The 19,051-nt window shown below is 36.2% G+C and overlaps 3 protein-coding genes across 3 annotated transcripts; all 3 read left to right on the top strand.

Moving 5' to 3' along the window:
• Window positions 1–3,432: 3,432 nt before the first annotated feature.
• LOC109091101 (protein transport protein Sec61 subunit alpha-like 1) lies at window positions 3,433–8,178 on the top strand. The gene is made up of 12 exons (XM_042726220.1): window positions 3,433–3,651; window positions 4,579–4,646; window positions 4,755–4,820; window positions 4,939–5,017; window positions 5,153–5,284; window positions 5,389–5,498; window positions 5,624–5,777; window positions 5,863–6,023; window positions 7,199–7,396; window positions 7,555–7,746; window positions 7,831–7,907; window positions 7,989–8,178. Exons 1-12 carry the CDS (start codon window positions 3,645–3,647, stop codon window positions 8,173–8,175), a joined length of 1,431 nt encoding a protein of 476 aa, XP_042582154.1. The 5' UTR covers window positions 3,433–3,644; the 3' UTR covers window positions 8,176–8,178.
• Window positions 8,179–9,664: 1,486 nt separating this feature from the next.
• chchd4b (coiled-coil-helix-coiled-coil-helix domain containing 4b) lies at window positions 9,665–11,397 on the top strand. The gene is made up of 3 exons (XM_019105336.2): window positions 9,665–9,880; window positions 10,036–10,134; window positions 10,224–11,397. The coding sequence occupies exons 1-3, from the start codon at window positions 9,859–9,861 to the stop codon at window positions 10,568–10,570; spliced, it is 468 nt and encodes a 155-aa protein (XP_018960881.1). The 5' UTR covers window positions 9,665–9,858; the 3' UTR covers window positions 10,571–11,397.
• Window positions 11,398–11,609: 212 nt separating this feature from the next.
• Window positions 11,610–18,605, top strand: uroc1 (urocanate hydratase 1). The gene is made up of 20 exons (XM_042726218.1): window positions 11,610–11,760; window positions 11,845–11,975; window positions 12,789–12,919; window positions 13,026–13,119; window positions 13,278–13,337; window positions 13,428–13,556; window positions 13,644–13,705; window positions 14,025–14,091; window positions 14,181–14,324; window positions 14,894–14,982; window positions 15,051–15,113; window positions 15,188–15,367; window positions 15,452–15,549; window positions 16,351–16,423; window positions 16,511–16,700; window positions 17,031–17,129; window positions 17,231–17,330; window positions 17,698–17,779; window positions 17,962–18,061; window positions 18,141–18,605. Exons 2-20 carry the CDS (start codon window positions 11,850–11,852, stop codon window positions 18,279–18,281), a joined length of 2,028 nt encoding a protein of 675 aa, XP_042582152.1. The 5' UTR covers window positions 11,610–11,760; window positions 11,845–11,849; the 3' UTR covers window positions 18,282–18,605.
• Window positions 18,606–19,051: the final 446 nt, after the last annotated feature.

Below are 19,051 nucleotides of genomic sequence, written 5' to 3'. Positions count from 1 at the left end.
AGAATAAAAAGGCATAAAAATGGAATGATAACATGACACTGATGAATAAAGTAGAAGGGAGAGAAAGTGATATAAGGTTGGCTGTGAGAAGGAAAACACAATAGAGCAAGAGAGTTCGTTCAGTTAATTCAGTCCTACTGGTCAAAGTTCACTAAACTGCTGACAGATATTATAGGCAAAGTATACATTGCCAACAGGGCAAAGAACACACATATGCATTTTACTTTACCAATACTATACTTTGTTAGGATCTGATGTTGATTTTATTTAACTTTATTTTACCCCAAATATGTTTGAGATTGATCTTGTTTAGGCCTGATAGCTTAGTAATCTGTATAACTGATTCACCATCTTTTTATCATAAAGGTCATCACTATTTAAAGTAAACTGTGACTTACAGTTGTGATTTATGACTAACACAATTCACAATCTCAACATGATGTCCAAGTTTTCCTCTAATGAATCATCACACACTACAAGTCCCACAGGGACTGCTGTGTGTGTCATGTAAGACATCAGAGGCAGTGGCGGCCTATAAACTGAAATAATCTGCTATAATCCAAATCTGTTTACTCAGAGTGATGTTCCAAGTAGAACTGGTGGCAAAAGACAATTGTGGTCTCCATATTACTTCTTACTTCTTGTTATCTGACATTTTTCACTTTAGAACAGCATTGTAGATACTATTAAAAATTATAAATATTGAGGATATTGAATACTTTGTTTTCCAGAACCTGCTTTGTTTGTGTGTGTATACATTAATATATATATAGGTGTGTAGGTGTTTACAGGATCCTATTATCTGCTTATAGAACTGCTTCTCACATGACGCTAATGTCATTACTGGTGCTAATTATATGACATCACAACTCCCATGACATCAGAACCTTACCCCTTAACTGAGGACAGTATGAGTGTGATGAAATTAAAATGGAAATTCTCCTTCTGAGAATAGTATGTTTGTGTTGGCATGTGGCGTTTGGTGGTCACACCCTTTCCTTCTCTGTAAAACACACATACACACCATGGAAAAGAAAAGGGTGTGACCAGCACACACCACACATTCCTTAGGGAGATAGTGAGACTGACTTATGAAAATTTTTGTAAATTGTACATAATTATACTGTATGTAAATCATTTATAGAAACATTCATTTGTAAATTGTCCCACTGAAGTGAAAGGGATAATTAATTTACATTAAAATATCTTATATTAAACTGACATTGGGTTCAAATCAATGACTTACATAAGTGTTGACAGTTTATTGTGTCTCGCACAAGCCATGCTTTCATTATAATGTGGCATGGATAAGAGAGTCAGTTACCATCTGGCTGAGAGATAACTGTTTATCATAAGTATTTTTGTAGACACTGTTCTCATTATTGTCACATAAGCTGAGTGAGAGTGACCTGAAATTAACAGTGGTCTCAGTACTCCCAATAAATCTCTCCGATTTAACATTTTGATAATATGTGGTCTCTCCATCTTGGAAAATGCAAATGTATGTAACATAAGCAGGTATAAAACAAATGGTATAGAAAGTGCAATGCATAGAAAGTACAAATGCCTGTCTGCCATGGAGAAGTGTAGGCTGAAACAATACTGATGACAACAACTTTGACATTTTAAGATAGAAGGACTGACCAAATAACGTCTGACATTCTCTGGAAGGTTAATTAAATTTCACTGATTTAATGTGTCCGTATCTGGAATGTGATAAAATTTGAGTCTGACTGTGTGAAAGAGAGACAAGAGGGAAAAGGGATGCAGAAATGACAGATACATTGGCATGTTGTCCTCTAGGGGCAAATTAGGTTACATAACCGCAACGGACAAAACTGTCCACAGTTCAGCAGTCACTTTCTGTGTGTGTGTGCTGACAGCAGAGACTCTGCATTATTTGGAAAATGCAGCCAGAAAGCAGTGTGCAGAATCGCAGTGGATGAAACCCTCATGGCTGTTTCCAAAAATAGACAAAAATCTGTGTGAGAGAGAGCAAATTTTCCTTGCTAAAATACTATGTAGCATATATTTCTAGGATCAGTTCCACATCGAGCATCATCACCAATCACACACAGTCTATTAATCAGTAAAAGCAAATAATATTTAGAACAGGCCATGTTTTTATAATAACCAGGGTCAGAAATTAAACACAACTGGCCACATATGGGGTAAAAAACATAAGATGATTTTAAATTATGGTGGTAAAAAAAATGCACCATATTCAATTCCTGTTTATATGTCATGTGATATAGATGTGTTTGTGTGCTTAATATTTAGTTTTAGGCCTATCAAACTATAGGTTTAGAATATTTTTAGTCAGTGGCTGTGTTGTCAGCTAAATATTGTGATTTTTTTTATTTAATAGCTAACAGCTTGCAGGTGAGAAAAGCATAATATGGGTAAAACTCCTCTGAAATCAATTATAAGGGCAAATATTACCTCTTCATAAAACAACCAACTCTTGCAATGTGAAGCTCAGTGAGTGAATATCCACCCTTGAGTAACGACAGAAAATACTAGACAAACATTTCTTTTCTAAGTACCTGGAGCCCTCTGTTGGTTACAGAAATAAACTGTGAAACATGAATTTATTTAAACTTTTCTCTAATGGTTCTATGACCCCCACTGGCCAAGGAAAGTTTCACGTTTGATTGAATTGGATTTTAATTAATGTATCATCGTTAAAAAAATAATATGAATACTCTGAATTCTTCTAGTTTGGCCTAGGAAATTAAGAAAGGCAATACCTATGATTAACAGAAAGTTTTTGGTTTTATTTATTTTTATATTTTAGGTAGGCCTGATGATAATGAGTAAATCAAGCCTCCATATCACAAATGTAAAAAACAAGACCTGATGACAGTCGATAAATTAAAGAATCTGTCTTCTACGCTTCACTAAAATCAACTGTACTAGAGCAGAATTTGACTTTACAATAACTTAAGTGGACAATAATTTATCACAGACCCCACAAATTATTCAAACGTCACAAGTGGCCCATTCCATTTTCCATTTGCTCTGCATAGATCAAAGCGTAATCCAACTTTACCCGGAAGTATATTGTATTTATTTTATTGTTTTTAGTTCCCTATTTCATCTTTCTTCATTGAACGTTGATCCTTTTTCAGTTATATCCATGTATATTTATAAATGAGCGTCTAGTGATTTTAATACTCTAATGGAAACTTAATAAACTTAATTACATTACATGAAAATAAATATTCAGATTTATATATGAGTACTAATATACTCATATTTCTTTACCATTTCATTCACCACTTTAACGGTAAGATAAGTTAACTTTTAACACGAATGTATTTTTCTTTACTTTGTACATCACAACAATACAATTGAAGTGGAAACATTTGAAGGAAATTAACTTATAAAAAGAAAACATTGGCCACTTGATCATATTACGTAACAGGAAACGGAAGATCAACCGCGGCTCGCTGTTCGTCTGACGTGTAGTAGAGTCGGTGTAGTGTTGACGTGTCTCTAAAGCGCTCTCCTCAGTCCCTTCAGCCCTCTCGCTTCTCTCTTTCTCTTTCACCGGGCGGCGGAGCGCACCGGCAGCGCTGGACTGTCCGTTTACAGCTCACAGAGACTTCAGATAGTGACCGTGATTTCAGGAGACCGTCACCATGGGGAGTGAGTGAAGTTTTTTGAAACGATAATCAATGCGATTCTGCTGTTATATCACTGTAGAGTTAGCATCATTAGCATACTAGCTAGACAGCTTTCTTTAATTGAAACCTGAGAGACTGGTTTACGATTTATTTACTTGGTTAATATTTATTTAGAACTGTATTTTACTGCAAGTGAAATGCATTTTAGTTCCTCGTTACTTTCTGTTTGATTCATCGGTTGTGTTTCGTATGTGAATTAGCATTTTTCATTGCTTTTTCTGGTGGCTAATGATTGAATGCTGCCGACAGCTAGCGTTAGCCTGTTAGCTACTTTCTTAACACGTCTGCATGCCTTTTATTACTACAAAATTGTAAACGACTGCTTGAGACTTATTGTAAGACATTTAAAAGCTAATAATGGGAGATAAGCATATTTAGTATTTTATTGGATTCCCAGTCCAGAGGGAAATGATCAAATACTACAAAGGCTAGCAAACATGCATACTGGTAAACTGAATCTAATTCTGTGTTTAGCATGATAATTGCTTCGAAGTTCATGAATACGCATGATACACAATCAGAGAGACTGATGTATTATTATTAGACCTGATATCCTGTGACAGTATTTCATTGTTTAAAAGGTCGGAAATATGCGTTTTAGCCCATCAGTTTAATGATGACGACGCTTTAGATTGGCTACTGTTGTCTTAAGTAGCTCAACACGGGATTTAAGAAGAAAGGGACTTTTCAATAGTTGATTTCATCAGTCTTAATTTTGAATTGCTGCTATTACGGCTTCTAAACATATCAGCAATTTTCTCCTCATATCGAGGTGCTAAAATAAAATGCAGGTTTGTAGTTTAGTAGATATGCTGCATTAAGTGAAATTGTAATTTGTGACACCAAATGTTTTATTTCTCCTTTAACATTTCTGCTTTTTTATTCACAGTTAAGTTCTTAGAGGTTATAAAACCGTTTTGTGCGGTTTTGCCAGAAATCCAGAAACCAGAAAGAAAGGTATAACATTGTACACTACATATATTGTGTGTGTGTGTGTGTGTGTCTGTTTTAACTTGTTAACACTTAAACCTGCTTTTTGAACTCATACTTTTATTTGTCTTTCAGATCCAGTTCAGAGAAAAAGTGCTATGGACTGCCATCACATTGTTCATCTTTCTTGTTTGCTGTCAGGTAAGTTTGATTTCTTAATGTATGAAAATAGCACTTGCCCGTGCTTCAGTGCTCCAGTTATGCTCAGTGTATAAAAATAAGGTTAAGAGCTCATGTGATGTGTCTCTCCCTCTCTCAGATCCCACTGTTTGGGATCATGTCTTCAGACTCCGCAGATCCATTCTACTGGATGAGAGTCATCTTGGCATCCAACAGAGGTAAGTAATACCTAGTTTATTCAAGCATGTAATATAGACACTGTTGTTCAAAACTTTGGGGTCAGTAAGACTAATACATGTGTTGAGCAAAACATATTGTGGCTTGTAAAGTTTACTAATGACCATGCTTTTCAGGTACTCTGATGGAGTTGGGTATCTCTCCCATTGTGACCTCTGGTCTGATCATGCAGCTGCTGGCTGGAGCTAAAATCATTGAGGTTGGAGACACCCCTAAAGACAGAGCGCTTTTCAATGGAGCCCAGAAATGTATGTTTTTGTTGTTGTGAGTGTATTGCATGTACATGCAATTAAATAATATGAAATAGTTTTAGATCAGATGTAATGATTAAAATTCTGGGTTTTTTTTCCAGTGTTTGGTATGATCATCACCATTGGCCAGGCTATTGTGTACGTCATGACTGGAATGTATGGTGACCCTTCAGAGATGGGTGCTGGCATCTGTCTGCTGATCATCATTCAGGTAAGAGAGCATGAACCCACACAACACAGGAGTTTTTTGGTTGAATGATCCATGTGTATAAATGTGATTTTTTTTTTTTTTTTTGTGATAAGAGACATAATTACGTTTGTGTGCTTTTCCTGTAGTTGTTTGTGGCCGGTCTGATCGTGTTGCTGCTGGATGAGTTGCTGCAGAAAGGTTACGGTTTGGGCTCTGGTATCTCTCTCTTCATCGCCACCAACATCTGTGAGACAATCGTATGGAAGGCGTTCAGCCCAACCACAGTCAACACAGGCAGAGGTTTGTGCTCAGGACACAGCATCTCTGTTTGAAATATATTTTGAACTTACTTGATGTTGACAGAATGTTGTTTGTGTACGTACAGGTACTGAGTTTGAAGGAGCCATTATTGCTCTGTTCCACCTGTTGGCCACTCGTACCGATAAAGTCCGAGCACTGAGAGAGGCCTTCTACAGACAGAACCTGCCCAACCTCATGAACCTCATCTCTACAGTTTTCGTCTTTGCTGTAGTCATATACTTCCAGGTAAGTGTTTTTTCTTTTTTTTTTTGGTTGCTGCAAAATAATAAGAATAATTAACTACGTTGAATTTAAGATTTAGTTAAAGTCTCTTTCTCTCTCTATATATTTTTTTCATAGTGTTTTGATAAATATGTATAATGATAGATTTTGTATTCTTCACTTATTTTAGCATATTTGTTATTTATTTCAGTCTTCAACAGCGGGTAAAATAAGTATTGAACACGTCACCATTTTTCTCAGTTAATATATTTCTAATGGTGCTGTTGATTGAAATTTTCACCAGATGTCGGTAACAACCCAAGTAATCCAAACATACAAAGAAAACAAAACAAATAAGTTCAGAAATGAAGTTATTTGTAATAAAATGGAATTACACAGGAACAAAGTATTGAACACATGAAGATAGGGAGGTGCAAAAAGGCATAGAAAGCCAAGACACCAGCTGAAATCTATCAGTAATTATAAAACAACACTGCCCCTAGTCAAATGAAATTATTTAGCTGGTTATTATCTGGTTCTGTCCCAACACCTACAGTACCAGGATGAAGATGAAACATGGGTGGACATTTCAGCAAGACAATGATCCCAAACACAGCCAAGGAAACTCAGTTGGTTTCAGAAAAAGAAAGTAAAGCTGCTAGAATGGCCCTGCCAATCACCTGACTTGAATCCAATAGAAAATAAGAACTAAAGATCAGAGTTCATAGAAGAGGCCCAAAGAACCTTCACGATTTGAAGATGTTTGTGTGGAAGAACAGGCCAAAATCACACCTGAGCAATGTATGCGACTAGTTTCTCCATACAGGAGGTCTGGAACCTCTCATTACCAACAAAGGCTTTTGTACAGTATTAAATAAAGTAACAGTATTAAATAAATTTCAATAGCTCAATACTTTGTCCCTGTGTCATTCCACTTTATAACACATAACTTAATTTCAGAACTTATTTGTTTCGTTTTCTTTGTATGTATGGATTACTATTACCTTCAGAAATATATTTACTGAGAAAAATGGTGACATGTTCAATACTTTTTACCCACTGTATGTCATTACTTGTTTTGTGTGTAATGCTTAGACAATATTGAACATTAATATTAATATATGTAAACACAATCATTCCAATAAAGTACTTTAAAATTGATTTACTGATGAAAAATTGATAAATGTTGTTTTGCACAGGGCTTCAGAGTTGACCTGCCCATCAAATCTGCACGTTACCGTGGCCAGTACAACACATATCCCATCAAGCTGTTCTACACCTCCAACATTCCCATCATCCTGCAGTCTGCTCTGGTCTCTAACCTGTACGTCATTTCTCAGATGCTCTCCACCCGCTTCAGTGGAAATTTCCTGGTCAACCTACTAGGGACTTGGTCTGTAAGTGTCACCAGTGCTTGTTGCTGTGTACCATGTCTTCTGCTAAGTTTAAAGTGCAAATCCAGAGATTGTTTTATAGTATGCAGACCAGAAACCAAATAGAACTAGAAATGGAAACCATCCTAATAGCTTGTTTTTTGTTGTTGTTGTTATTGTAGGATGCCACATCCGGTGGTCCAGCTCGTGCCTACCCTGTTGGTGGTCTGTGTTACTATCTGTCTCCTCCGGAGTCATTTGGTTCTGTGCTTGAAGACCCAGTCCATGCAGTGATCTACATTGTATTCATGCTGGGATCCTGTGCCTTCTTTTCTAAGACCTGGATTGAAGTTTCTGGATCATCTGCCAAAGATGTGCGTTACTAGTTCTTGTTCATTTATCAGTGTTGTTTTTGGATATCTGATATGAAGCTGTAATGGTTGTATGTGTGTTTTTAGGTGGCCAAGCAGCTGAAAGAACAGCAGATGGTGATGAGGGGACACAGAGAGACCTCCATGGTTCATGAACTCAACAGGTGAGCTACAAACACATTCACTTTTGCAGTACTTGCTTGTCAGGACCTTCATTAATCTCACACATTCTCTTTGTTATTCAGGTACATCCCAACAGCGGCTGCATTTGGTGGACTGTGTATCGGAGGCCTTTCAGTAATGGCTGACTTCCTGGGTGCCATCGGCTCTGGAACAGGAATCCTGTTGGCTGTTACCATCATCTATCAGTACTTTGAAATATTTGTTAAGGAACAGAGTGAAATTGGCAGCATGGGAGCGCTACTCTTCTAAAAAGGACACTCACAAAACGCACATACACACATACTTGCTGACACCGTAACATTTTTATGATTGTTGTTGTCATTTTATTTTTTATTTCTGTGCAATTTAAGCATTTAAAATGGTCTGTCACAAGTGCTGTCTTGGGAGAATGCTAGTTCCAGCTGAGCGTGTTCTCCTATTTGTCAGAAGTGGCAAAACGTTTCTAAAATTCAGTGATGAAACTGAACTTCAGTGATGGGACAGTAAAGATGGACTCTGTGAGCTCTGCTTAGGAATATTCAGGAGTTTTCCCTTCTCAGTCTGTCCTTCCTCCGTCTCCACGTGTCACTGAATCCCTTCATTCACCCTTATGTTTATTTCTTGTCTGATCTTAGTTAAGCCAGGTATAAAGGATTTTCCAGAAAGTATTGCTAATGTTGAGTGATTGATTTGATTTACTCGACATTGCCAAGTTTGACTCCACACACAAAAAGGTTTTTTTTTTTACGTCTCATTTATTTTTCCAATAATAGCTGTTAAGCTCATTCTAACTCCTCATACTGAATTTAATCATACAAAACATGATGATTTAGTCAGTTGTAAACAAGGCAACATTACAACAGAGGAAATGCAACGCACAGTGTGGCATCAGTGGCGTGTTTTTTTTTTTTTTTTGTATGCGTTTGTATGTGTTTTTGTGTTTTGTGTGTGTGTACTCATTTACGCTGGAATCCTTTTGTACAGAACACATCTTACACAGTAGGCTTCAAGGATTTTCTGTTTTTGAAAGTGCTTGGTCTGTAGTGAGAGCTTGGCGGCAGACAGAACCGGTTACACCTGAAGTCTGTTTACTTTCAAAATTAAGCCCTTTTTACTGTATCATTGGGTGTCTGTATATATGACATTTAATGCTGTGCGCAACCATGTAAAATAAGTCTTTCCTTTTTTTTTTTCTTTTTTTCTTTTTTTTTTTTTGAACTATGTAAAAAGAAATGTTCCGAACAAATATATTCAGCAAAGACTGATCATTCTCAATAAAAACTCATTTTTGGGAGATAAGATGTGTTTTATTTGTGAGCATGGCTTACTGGACCTTTAACATTAGAGATTATAAAACAAAATCGGTTTATGTGTATGTAAAAATGTCTCAGTTTCTTGCTTTTCACGTATGACATGGTAAAGTTTGAGCTGTTACGCAGGTTTCTGTAAAAAAACATCTGCAGTACTTCACAAGTCCTCTGAATTGTGTTCGCTATGTGTAACTACAAAGAAATTCCCATATTTCAGAAAACTCAAGTATAATGCTATGGCTGTCACGGTTGTGAAATTAGTTCAAGCACTGATGGGATGTTCATAGTTTTAGTGTTCATGACTAAAGTCGTTTAAACTTCTCATTTTAAACAGTACTGTTCTATTCATTTCCTAAAGCGTAAACTTAAAAGAACGATGAGATTATTATTTTCTAACAGGCAATCTGAGTGGCAAAAAAGTGTGGTCCTCGTCTACTGTTTATGACGTCATGATATTTGATTTGATAACGTGGGTTGAAAGCGGCATGACCAATGAATGAATGACCGTGGGACGAATCAGAGATAGCGGGTGATATTTTCATAGGTGATACCGCAAAATATTGGTGATAAAACGCTGGAATATCAGCTCACGCACTGCATTGTATCTGCTTTTGCTACATTTACAATTTCTGTGTAGAAAGAAATGACTACAGTCAGCGAGGAAGGTAATTCAGAGTCAATTCCTGAAATGCATTTAATTTATTCAGTTGATTTATGTTATCAACAATCTGTTTGCTCTTAAAGGGATATATTTTCTTAAGTTGTTATTAATTACTTGCGTACTTGACAACTATTAACTGTCATCATTAACGCTTTACAGGGAAGGACCGAGTCATATTTGTTACCAAGGAAGAACATGAAATTCCTAGCACTGTGAAACTGAATGAGGAGGATCCAGATGAGGACCATGAAGAAAAAGGTGACAGATGGAAAGAAATACTTCCTTTCTGAGATGAAACTGTGTAACTTTGTCATTTTATATCCACCTCACTTTCTCTTTGTGTTCAGGTCTCATATTGCCGAGTGGTGAGATAAATTGGGACTGTCCGTGTTTAGGGGGGATGGCAAGTGGAGCGTGTGGCGAGCAGTTTAAGACTGCATTCACCTGCTTCCACTTTAGTCAAGAAGAGGTGAAGGGTTTGGACTGTCTGGAGCAGTTCAGCAGCATGCAGGAGTGTTTTCGGCATCATCCTGAACTCTTCCCTCAGGAAGATGATCTTCAAAATGCCAATCCTGGATCAAACGCAGAACAAAAAGACTCTCCTTCCATCTCTGACTTCAGCACAAGCAAAGAGTCTGACCCTCTGTCCACTGACACGAATGATATGCCTTCACAGCTGCGCGTAGCTAGTTAAAATTGGAAAGCAACTGATTTCCATCTCTATTTCCACTTTTTTTGTTTTACTTTAATCTATTTATATCTGTTTTTAAGATGAGACATAAAGGAAACAGGGACACTGAATAAATGCAGAAAGTAACAATATATGGACTATATATTTTTCCAATACATTTTTGATATCCTAAAATATATAATGTGATATCTTAAAAAATGGTAAGACATACAGAAAAAGGATCCATATATAGGATGGATGTTTTGTTGAACTCTGTCTTATAGTGTGTTCAGAAAAATATCAACTTCATGTTTATAAATTTTGTGTTCTTTTTTCTTTTCTTTTTTATACTCCTTTTTCATTCTTGTTCTGTTTTGTTCCTATAATCACCTTAATCCAAGTGTAACTTTGTTACATATTGACATGTGACAGTGTGTGAATTAAAGTCCACTGAGATTTACTGTATTTAAGTGTAAAATGTGAGATCATATTTTGATGAAATGTTATAAACTCATCAATTTGATATTGTTTGGTCATTTAAGTATATATGTAGAGAACTGTGTGCTGCTTTAGTCAAACAGTATCAAAGTAATTTAAGGGAGGTTAATGAATCACCTTTCACACTGGGTCCAAAAGTTTGAGATTACATAAAAAGTTGAAATTTAAAATCTTTGATTCAAAACATATGTATTCCACATGACATATTAAATGAAGTCATACCGATTTGGAATGACATGAGGCTGAGTAAATGGTGACAGAATTTTTTGGGTGAAAAAAAAAATTCTCAGTTTTAGAAAATTCTGTCAGTCAAGGCTCTACTTACATAATTAAATGAGATATGTAAAAAAAAAGGAGCACAGGAATGAGGCTTCTTGAATGATATATTTTGACAGCCAATTTTGCACATGGTGGAAAAAAATGAAATGGAAGATAGCTTTAGATTTTTCAATGCCTTCGAGTCAATCATACAAGGTCGGGAAAATGAAATGGATGTTTCTGAACTGGTTGTTTTTGGGAGAGTGCCACATCATGTTTGGCTTGTTCAATGATTGCCTGACAGATATCTGACATTTCTTATTGGATGAGACGAGAGGGAAAAACAAGTAAACTGACCTATGCGGTGATAGGGAGGAGGTTAGAGGGTCAGCAGGGCAGTGTTCATATAAACCTCTGTAATTCTTCCTGTGAACTACAGACGAATCCTGAGAGAACTTGTAAGTATAAACCTCTGATACAGAGATATATTTTACATGTATATCTGCTGTTTTCATATCTTTATATCTCCTCTGTGAATACAGGAGTGATGTCCAGCCTAAAGGAGGTCTGTGCCGGATTACCCCTTGATCCTCTTCCTCCAAACCGAGGCAGAGACCCCAGCATACCTCATGCACCTGTCCGTACTCCAAACCTCACCCCAGCAGAAGAACGGGTGGGTCAATATATCTCTGACACATCTATTCTGAGTTATTTGGTCATTTATTATAACTGAAAGTGTTATAAATAAATAAAAATCTGCAGAATATCCAATCATATTGATTCTTTAAAATGTCTTTACTAGTTTAGAGTTGAGTAGTAATGAGATGGATATTTACAGCCCAAAAATATGAAATGCATAAAATTATAATGAAATGTTGTTCTGGAATATACACTACTGTTCAAAAGTAAAAGAAATGAATACTTTCATTCAGCAAGGATGCATTATTTTTTTTTCTTTTCTTTAAAAATCTATTCGAAAGTAATTGCTGTTCTTCTGAACTTTGTATTTGTCAAAGAATTCTGAAAAAATATATTTTTCATGGTTTACACAACTATTATGTAAAAACTTTATAACTATTTATGCAAAACTGTTCAACATTGGTGATAATAATACGAAATGTTATAAGAATGTCATTTTTACAGTAATATTCACCATATTACTATTTCAAAAACAAAAACAAACCTTACTGACCCCAAACTTTTGAACTGTAGATTTTTCAACTGCTGTGATCAGCAGTGGTTAAAAATACAAAATCTTCCAAATCTTTCCACACTGTGAGCCCTGTCAATCATTAGAGAAGATAAGAGGCTGAGTTTTGTAAGAGAGAAAGGAACGAATGCTCAGTGAAATGGGGGATGAGGGACAGAGACCAAAATATTTTGTAACTTGATTGCATCATGATCACTCAGTCTGTCTCTTCAGTTAATCTCTGCTGAACTCTCCTGTTCTTGGTCTCTGTCATAGTCTGTTCCTCTGTCTCTCTAGCTGGCTTTGAGGAACGCTTTGAGATACTTTCCTCCAAATCTGCATGCGACTCTGGCTACAGAGTTTGCGCAGGAGCTCAGACAGTATGGACACATTTACATGTACCGCTTCTATCCTACACTACGTATGAGGTACAAAATAAGCAATTGCACAGCATAAATGGACAACTATATTAATATACCATGTCTTGACTGTGGCATTTCACACCATATATGTGACTGTATGTGTGTGTTATAGAGCTTATCCTATTGATCAGTACCCATGCAGAACAAGACAAGCTGCTTCCATCATGCTTATGATAATGAACAACCTGGATCCTGCTGTAGCACAGGTACATTTTCACATGTGATATGTAATAATCCAGAAATGGCTGGGAGATTCATTCAGCAAGGGGGCCTCCTCTTTTAGACCTATAGATCTTCCTTTTCCTTCCTAAAGATAATATTTTATGGTGAAAGTACTCTTATTTTAATGCTTATCTGCTCGCAGTTCCCACAAGAGCTTGTCACATACGGAGGAAACGGACAGGTGTTCAGCAACTGGGCGCAGGTAGATTCTTACAGATTTATGTATCTGTAATGTAATATTTTATACACCTTTTTCTACATATATACTTTGATAATGTGTGTGTTTGTATAGTTCTGGTTGGTATTTCACTATCTGAGCACCATGACTGAAGAGCAGACCCTTGTGATGTACAGTGGTCATCCATTGGGTCTTTTTCCCAGCCTCCCTTCTTCTCCACGCTGTGTAATCACAAATGGCATGGTAAGATACACACAGGCCTTTATGCATGAGTATGGGTTATTTTTTACCCATAAGGGTGCATCTCTTTATCCTCTTGTTTTGTTTCAGGTCATTCCAAACTATTCTTCCAGAGAGGAATATGAGAAGATGTTTGCTATGGGCATTACAATGTGAGATTTCACCAATACCTATTAACTAGTCTCTTCTAGAATATGTGTGTATGTACACTACTATTCTAGGTTAGTGAGATTTGTGAATATATATATAGAAATCATTCTAATATGCTGATTTGGTACTTAAGAAACATTTCTTCTTATTATTAATGTTGAAAACAGTTGTGCTGCTTAATATTTTTGTGGAAACTGTGATAAATATTTTTTTTACATTTAAAATTTAAACTTTAAAATCAATATAATGCGTCCTTGAAGAACTGGGTGATAGTATAGTCTGTATTGTCTAGTGTGTATGTTTCTCTGTGTTTATGGTCAGGTATGGACAGATGACCGCCGGAAGTTACTGTTACATTGGCCCACAGGGCATCGTCCATGGCACCATGGTAACAAATGCATCTGTTAAAAATGTTCTGTTCTATCAAATGAAAACGTCAACAAACAGATCTAAACAAGTATTTCTCTGTGTATATAGTTGACAGTGCTCAATGCAGGTCGGAGATACTTGGGCTCAGGTGACCTGAGGGGTCGTGTGTTTGTGACATCTGGTCTGGGAGGCATGAGCGGAGCACAAGCAAAGGCAGCGGTCATTGCTGGCTGTGTTGGGGTCATTGCAGAGGTTAGATAATGGTTAAAGTAAATGCTCACTATTATTATTATATATTTCTAGCCAGTCAGTTTATTCAAGTTTCCTGTTAAAAACAAATTTGCTAACCAATCAGTGAGTTCCACCTCAGATTCAATCACAAAGAAAATGTCCAGACATGATTTAAGGGTGTCTTTTAATCCAGTCTCAACTTTAAATGGACCAAAATGTGCCCCAGTTGTTTTTCATTCACACTTTTCCTGGCCATAGAAGTGGGTATATGTCTCATTGTGGTCCGTTGTACTTGTGGTCCATTTCAGTTTTCATGTGTATTTGTAAAGTAATCAGTAATTTCCATAAAACTGATTTAAAATATTTGGAATTATGCAAATTCAAAAATAAAGTGAAACTATTTACATTATAAGAGAACAACAGCATGGATTTATAGCAAACCTCAGTCAAACTCTTATAGCAAAGTGGCTCAAATCGCTTAAAAATTAGTTTGGATTCTTCACAAGTCCAAATTGAAAAACACCCTCAGGCCCCTAAAATGATCCATATGTGAAAAACCTTTAGTGCACAATAATAACTGACCTCTGCAGGTTGATGAAGCTCCACTAAAGAAAAGGCATGAGCAGGGCTGGCTGATGGAGATCACTAGTGACTTGAGCCACTGCATCCAACGCATCAGGTACAGTATGGAAGAAAATATACATTGAAACACACAGACATATCTTCAATTTATGCTTAATCTTATAGGGAGGCCAGAAAAGCAAAGATGGCCTTGAGTTTAGGCTACCATGGCAACATTGTGGATCTCTGGTAAGTTGTGTACTTCATATTTTATTTGCAATAGTTTCCATTTTTTAGTAAATTGTAAGTGCAATATGTTTCAGGGAGTGCCTCTACCAGGAGTATAAGAAGACAGGAGAGTTGTTGGTTGATTTGGGTTCTGATCAGACATCACTTCATAATCCATTCAGTGGAGGATATTACCCAGTGCAACTTGCCTTCAGACAAGCCAATCAGCTCATGAACACCGACCCTGAGCGCTTCAAAACCCTCGTACATGAAAGGTACACACAGAAATCTCTTGAGCTGAGTTTCATAAATAAATCAAAGTTATTTAAAACTACATAAGCTGTAACTCCCTTGTGTAGTCTTCGCAGGCAGGTGGCTGCCATCAATAAATTGTCGGATGCAGGGATGTTCTTCTGGGACTACGGAAATGCTTTTCTATTGGAGGCCCAGAGAGCAGGCAAGTAAAGAGTCAGCTGCCTGTACATGGCTACTTACCAAATAAATAAATAGATGAGTTATGAATTATTTCTTTTAGTGAGAAGAAAGAGACCACAGAGTGGTAGGAGAGATGCGAAGCTATAGCTATGTAGCAAAACGCAAAAGAGGTCAATAATAAATTTGATCTTAAATAAAAAATTAATACAAAGATATTTATGGAAGCTCGTTTGTGCTACAGAGAGAAATAAAAAGGTAATTGTGACTTTTTATCTTACAATTCTTTCTTTTTTTCTAAATTCTAAGTTTATATACACAAATGTGACTTTTTCAGAATTTTGTCAGTGTAATTCGCAATTCGCAAATGTAAGAAAAAAGTCAGAATTGTGAGATAAAATGTCACAAGTACCTTTTTATATCATGGCAGATACAACAACAACAACAAAAAGATTTGTGACATGTAAACTCTGAATTAAGAGAAAAAAGTCAAAATTGCAAGATATAAACTCGGAACTGTGCAATGTAAAATTTATATCTCGAAAATTCTGAATTTATATCTTGCAATCCTGAGAACAAAAAGGAACTGTGAGTTAAAAAGTCACAATACCTTTATTAATTTAATTTAATTTTTTATTTTTTGCCATGGTGCAAACAACCTTTCATAGAAATTTGTTTTAAAATGCCATGATTATACAGTCACTATTACGTATTCCAGTGAGCCATATAATAAAACCTTTCAACATCAAAGTATGCATAGTTAACCTCAAACAAATCCGTTAAAAACAAAAAGTGCATCAGTAAATATGTTCTTCTTTCTCTTCAGGTGCGGAGGTAGAGAAGAAAGGGGGAGGGGCTACTGAGTTTAAATATCCCTCATATGTCCAACACATAATGGGGTAAGTGACCATTCGCAAGCTTACACACATATATGTACTAACTACATACACTCACAGACTAGTTTTAATCTTTGCCCCTTCCTGTAGAGATATTTTTTCACTGGGTTTTGGGCCATTTCGTTGGGTCTGTACCTCTGGTGACCCTGCTGACCTGGCTGAGACTGACGCAATCGCCACTGCTGTACTAGAAGAGATAAGTTCCACAGTAACCGAACAAGTCCGACAGCAGTACAATGACAACATCTGCTGGATCCGTGAAGCTGGGAAACACAAGATGGTATGAGTCACAGACACCCAATTCTAAATCACGACAATGTTCATTTTGCAGTCACATCAGTTTATTTATGGATCGATTTTGAACTTATACTGTGGTGTGGATGCAGCATAACATCAAAGCAAGTGATGCCATTGTGAAATTGTTATTCACAGTGAGACAAAATTAATTCAGTGTCCAATAATAGGCATACCATTATGACATACGTTACATACATTTTAATTAATTTCTTTAAGATTAAAACTTTAAAATGTACTTTTAGGTTATGTGTTATAATAAAGCTTAGCATGTTCAGGTTGCAATTTGCATAGTAAGATTGAGTTTTGTGTTTAGGTTGTAGGTTCGCAGGCCCGTATTCTCTATTCGGACCAGCGGGGAAGAGTATCCATCGCCTTGGCCATAAACCAAGCCATTGCTAAGGGCAGAGTCTCGGTAAAGCTACTGAAGTGTGCATACTACAGTACCCCTTTAACTGTGGTTCATTAATAAACACTTTGCAACATAAGAGTGCAACTGTGATTTTACCTCCTTAGGCTCCAGTAGTCATCAGTAGAGACCACCATGATGTCAGCGGGACAGACAGCCCCTTCAGGGAGACCTCCAATGTTTATGATGGCTCTGCCTTCTGTGCAGGTACAAACAGACACATCTAGAAACACAAGTGAACTCATACTCCTTATACTAACTATATGTAAGGGACAATGTATAGTAATAATGACATAGTAAAATAAACCTGACAAGGTGATCAGAAGGGGTGTTGTATTATCCTGAAAGACTGTTTGAATATATATTATCTTGCTTATTACACAGCTACTCAGAGAATAATAGTAAATAAAAATAAATCATGGAAAAAAAAAATCTAATTGATTTTTATTAGCTGTCATTATACAAAAATATATGACCACAGAATGCTCTGATTGACCGATCAGAAGTATGTATTTCAGAGAGCCTATTTAAAATATAATATATCATATATAATATGTCTGTGCATTTATTATAGACATGGCAGTGCAGAACTTTGTTGGAGATGCATTCCGCGGTGCCACATGGGTTGCTTTGCACAATGGAGGAGGAGTTGGATGGTAAAAAGAGAACTGACTATTTATTGCTGAATATTAATTTAGAAATTACTTCTAGTTCAGTCACTAATTGGCTTGCAATTGTGTATTACTGATAGAGCAAAAAGAATAAAAATGCACCATTAAAAAGTTTTTAGTTAGTAATCAGTAGGGCATCAATTATTGACCCTTATTTTTATCTGTAGGGGGGAAGTGATAAATGGTGGTTTTGGATTGGTTCTGGATGGTTCTGAAGACGCAGGGCAAAGAGCTAAACTAATGTTGAACTGGGATGTCTCTAATGGGGTGAGTATCTTTATTTGTGTGTTTATATATATACACTTATTATACTGTTATATATAAATACTGATGTGTATATCATTAGGTGGCACGGAGATGCTGGTCTGGCAATGCTAATGCTTATGAGACAATTCAACGTACCATGGAGGACCAGCGTCAGCTGAGAGTCACAATGCCCAACTCAATACAGGAAGATCAAATTCTGGACCGTGCACTGCAGGGATAGACTAAACACTTTTTGAAATATGAGATTATTCGTTAAAATGCAACAGAATGAGTGTCTATGAACACACTTTCACATACCAGGAAAAAAAATCTAAATCAGTTTAAGTAACACGAGTACTGATCTGTTCAATCAGGTTGGACAATGGAATGCTTATATAGACTGTAAAATTAAAATTCTACATAGTCAAATACATTAAAGTCTAAGATTACCCTGAACTAGTGCATTATTTACAGCTACTTTTGTATTTTATAAATGAAAACAACTGTTCGGTTTTTACATTTTATTTCAGTGAATTGATTTGAATAAAGTATTTGAGGTAAAGAAGCAGCCTGATTTGTGTTTTATATGGTCTTATAAAATAATAAGCCTCCATAAAGGTAAGAATGGTCCTGAATGTAAGTTGCAAAGGACATATATTATAATATTTAGTTATTTTTTGATACTGGTGTCAAATTATAGTATTTTAGTAGTATCATGCTATAAACAGTAAAAAAAAATTGAGATGCAACTGACAAGTTTTCTCTCTGTTTTTGGTATATAATATAATTTAATTAAACTAAATGCTTCAGTATAGTCCTTGACTGTCTTGAGTCAAAATGAATAAAAGCTTTGACCTTTGAGCAAAGATTTCATGGATACATGTAAACATGCCACATATAGACTTTAGTTACTTCACAGCTACATTTTACAGAGGTGAGTGGCGTTGTAAAATCATGGCATATTACAATTTAGCTTAATTTTATTTGAACAGCTATTTTTAAAAAATGCCA

Source organism: Cyprinus carpio, chromosome B6, assembly GCF_018340385.1.
Source record: "Cyprinus carpio isolate SPL01 chromosome B6, ASM1834038v1, whole genome shotgun sequence".
Classification (NCBI taxonomy): domain Eukaryota; kingdom Metazoa; phylum Chordata; class Actinopteri; order Cypriniformes; family Cyprinidae; genus Cyprinus; species Cyprinus carpio.
This window is presented reverse-complemented; position numbering and strand designations above follow the sequence as displayed.

Excerpts from the sequence above, each read along its gene's own strand:
- LOC109091101 (XM_042726220.1), top strand. Across the intron at positions 5,778-5,862 it reads CACAGTCAACACAGGCAGAG|GTACTGAGTTTGAAGGAGCC; the intron begins GTTTGTGCTCAG and ends GTGTACGTACAG. Across the intron at positions 7,908-7,988 it reads ATGGTTCATGAACTCAACAG|GTACATCCCAACAGCGGCTG; the intron begins GTGAGCTACAAA and ends TTTGTTATTCAG.
- chchd4b (XM_019105336.2), top strand. The coding sequence starts at position 9,859 with ATGACTACAGTCAGCGAGGAAG. Across the intron at positions 9,881-10,035 it reads GACTACAGTCAGCGAGGAAG|GGAAGGACCGAGTCATATTT; the intron begins GTAATTCAGAGT and ends AACGCTTTACAG. Across the intron at positions 10,135-10,223 it reads TGAGGACCATGAAGAAAAAG|GTCTCATATTGCCGAGTGGT; the intron begins GTGACAGATGGA and ends CTTTGTGTTCAG.
- uroc1 (XM_042726218.1), top strand. The coding sequence starts at position 11,850 with ATGTCCAGCCTAAAGGAGGTCTGTGCCGGATTACCCCTTGATCCTCTT. Across the intron at positions 15,368-15,451 it reads AAAACCCTCGTACATGAAAG|TCTTCGCAGGCAGGTGGCTG; the intron begins GTACACACAGAA and ends TCCCTTGTGTAG. Across the intron at positions 16,424-16,510 it reads TATGTCCAACACATAATGGG|AGATATTTTTTCACTGGGTT; the intron begins GTAAGTGACCAT and ends CCCTTCCTGTAG.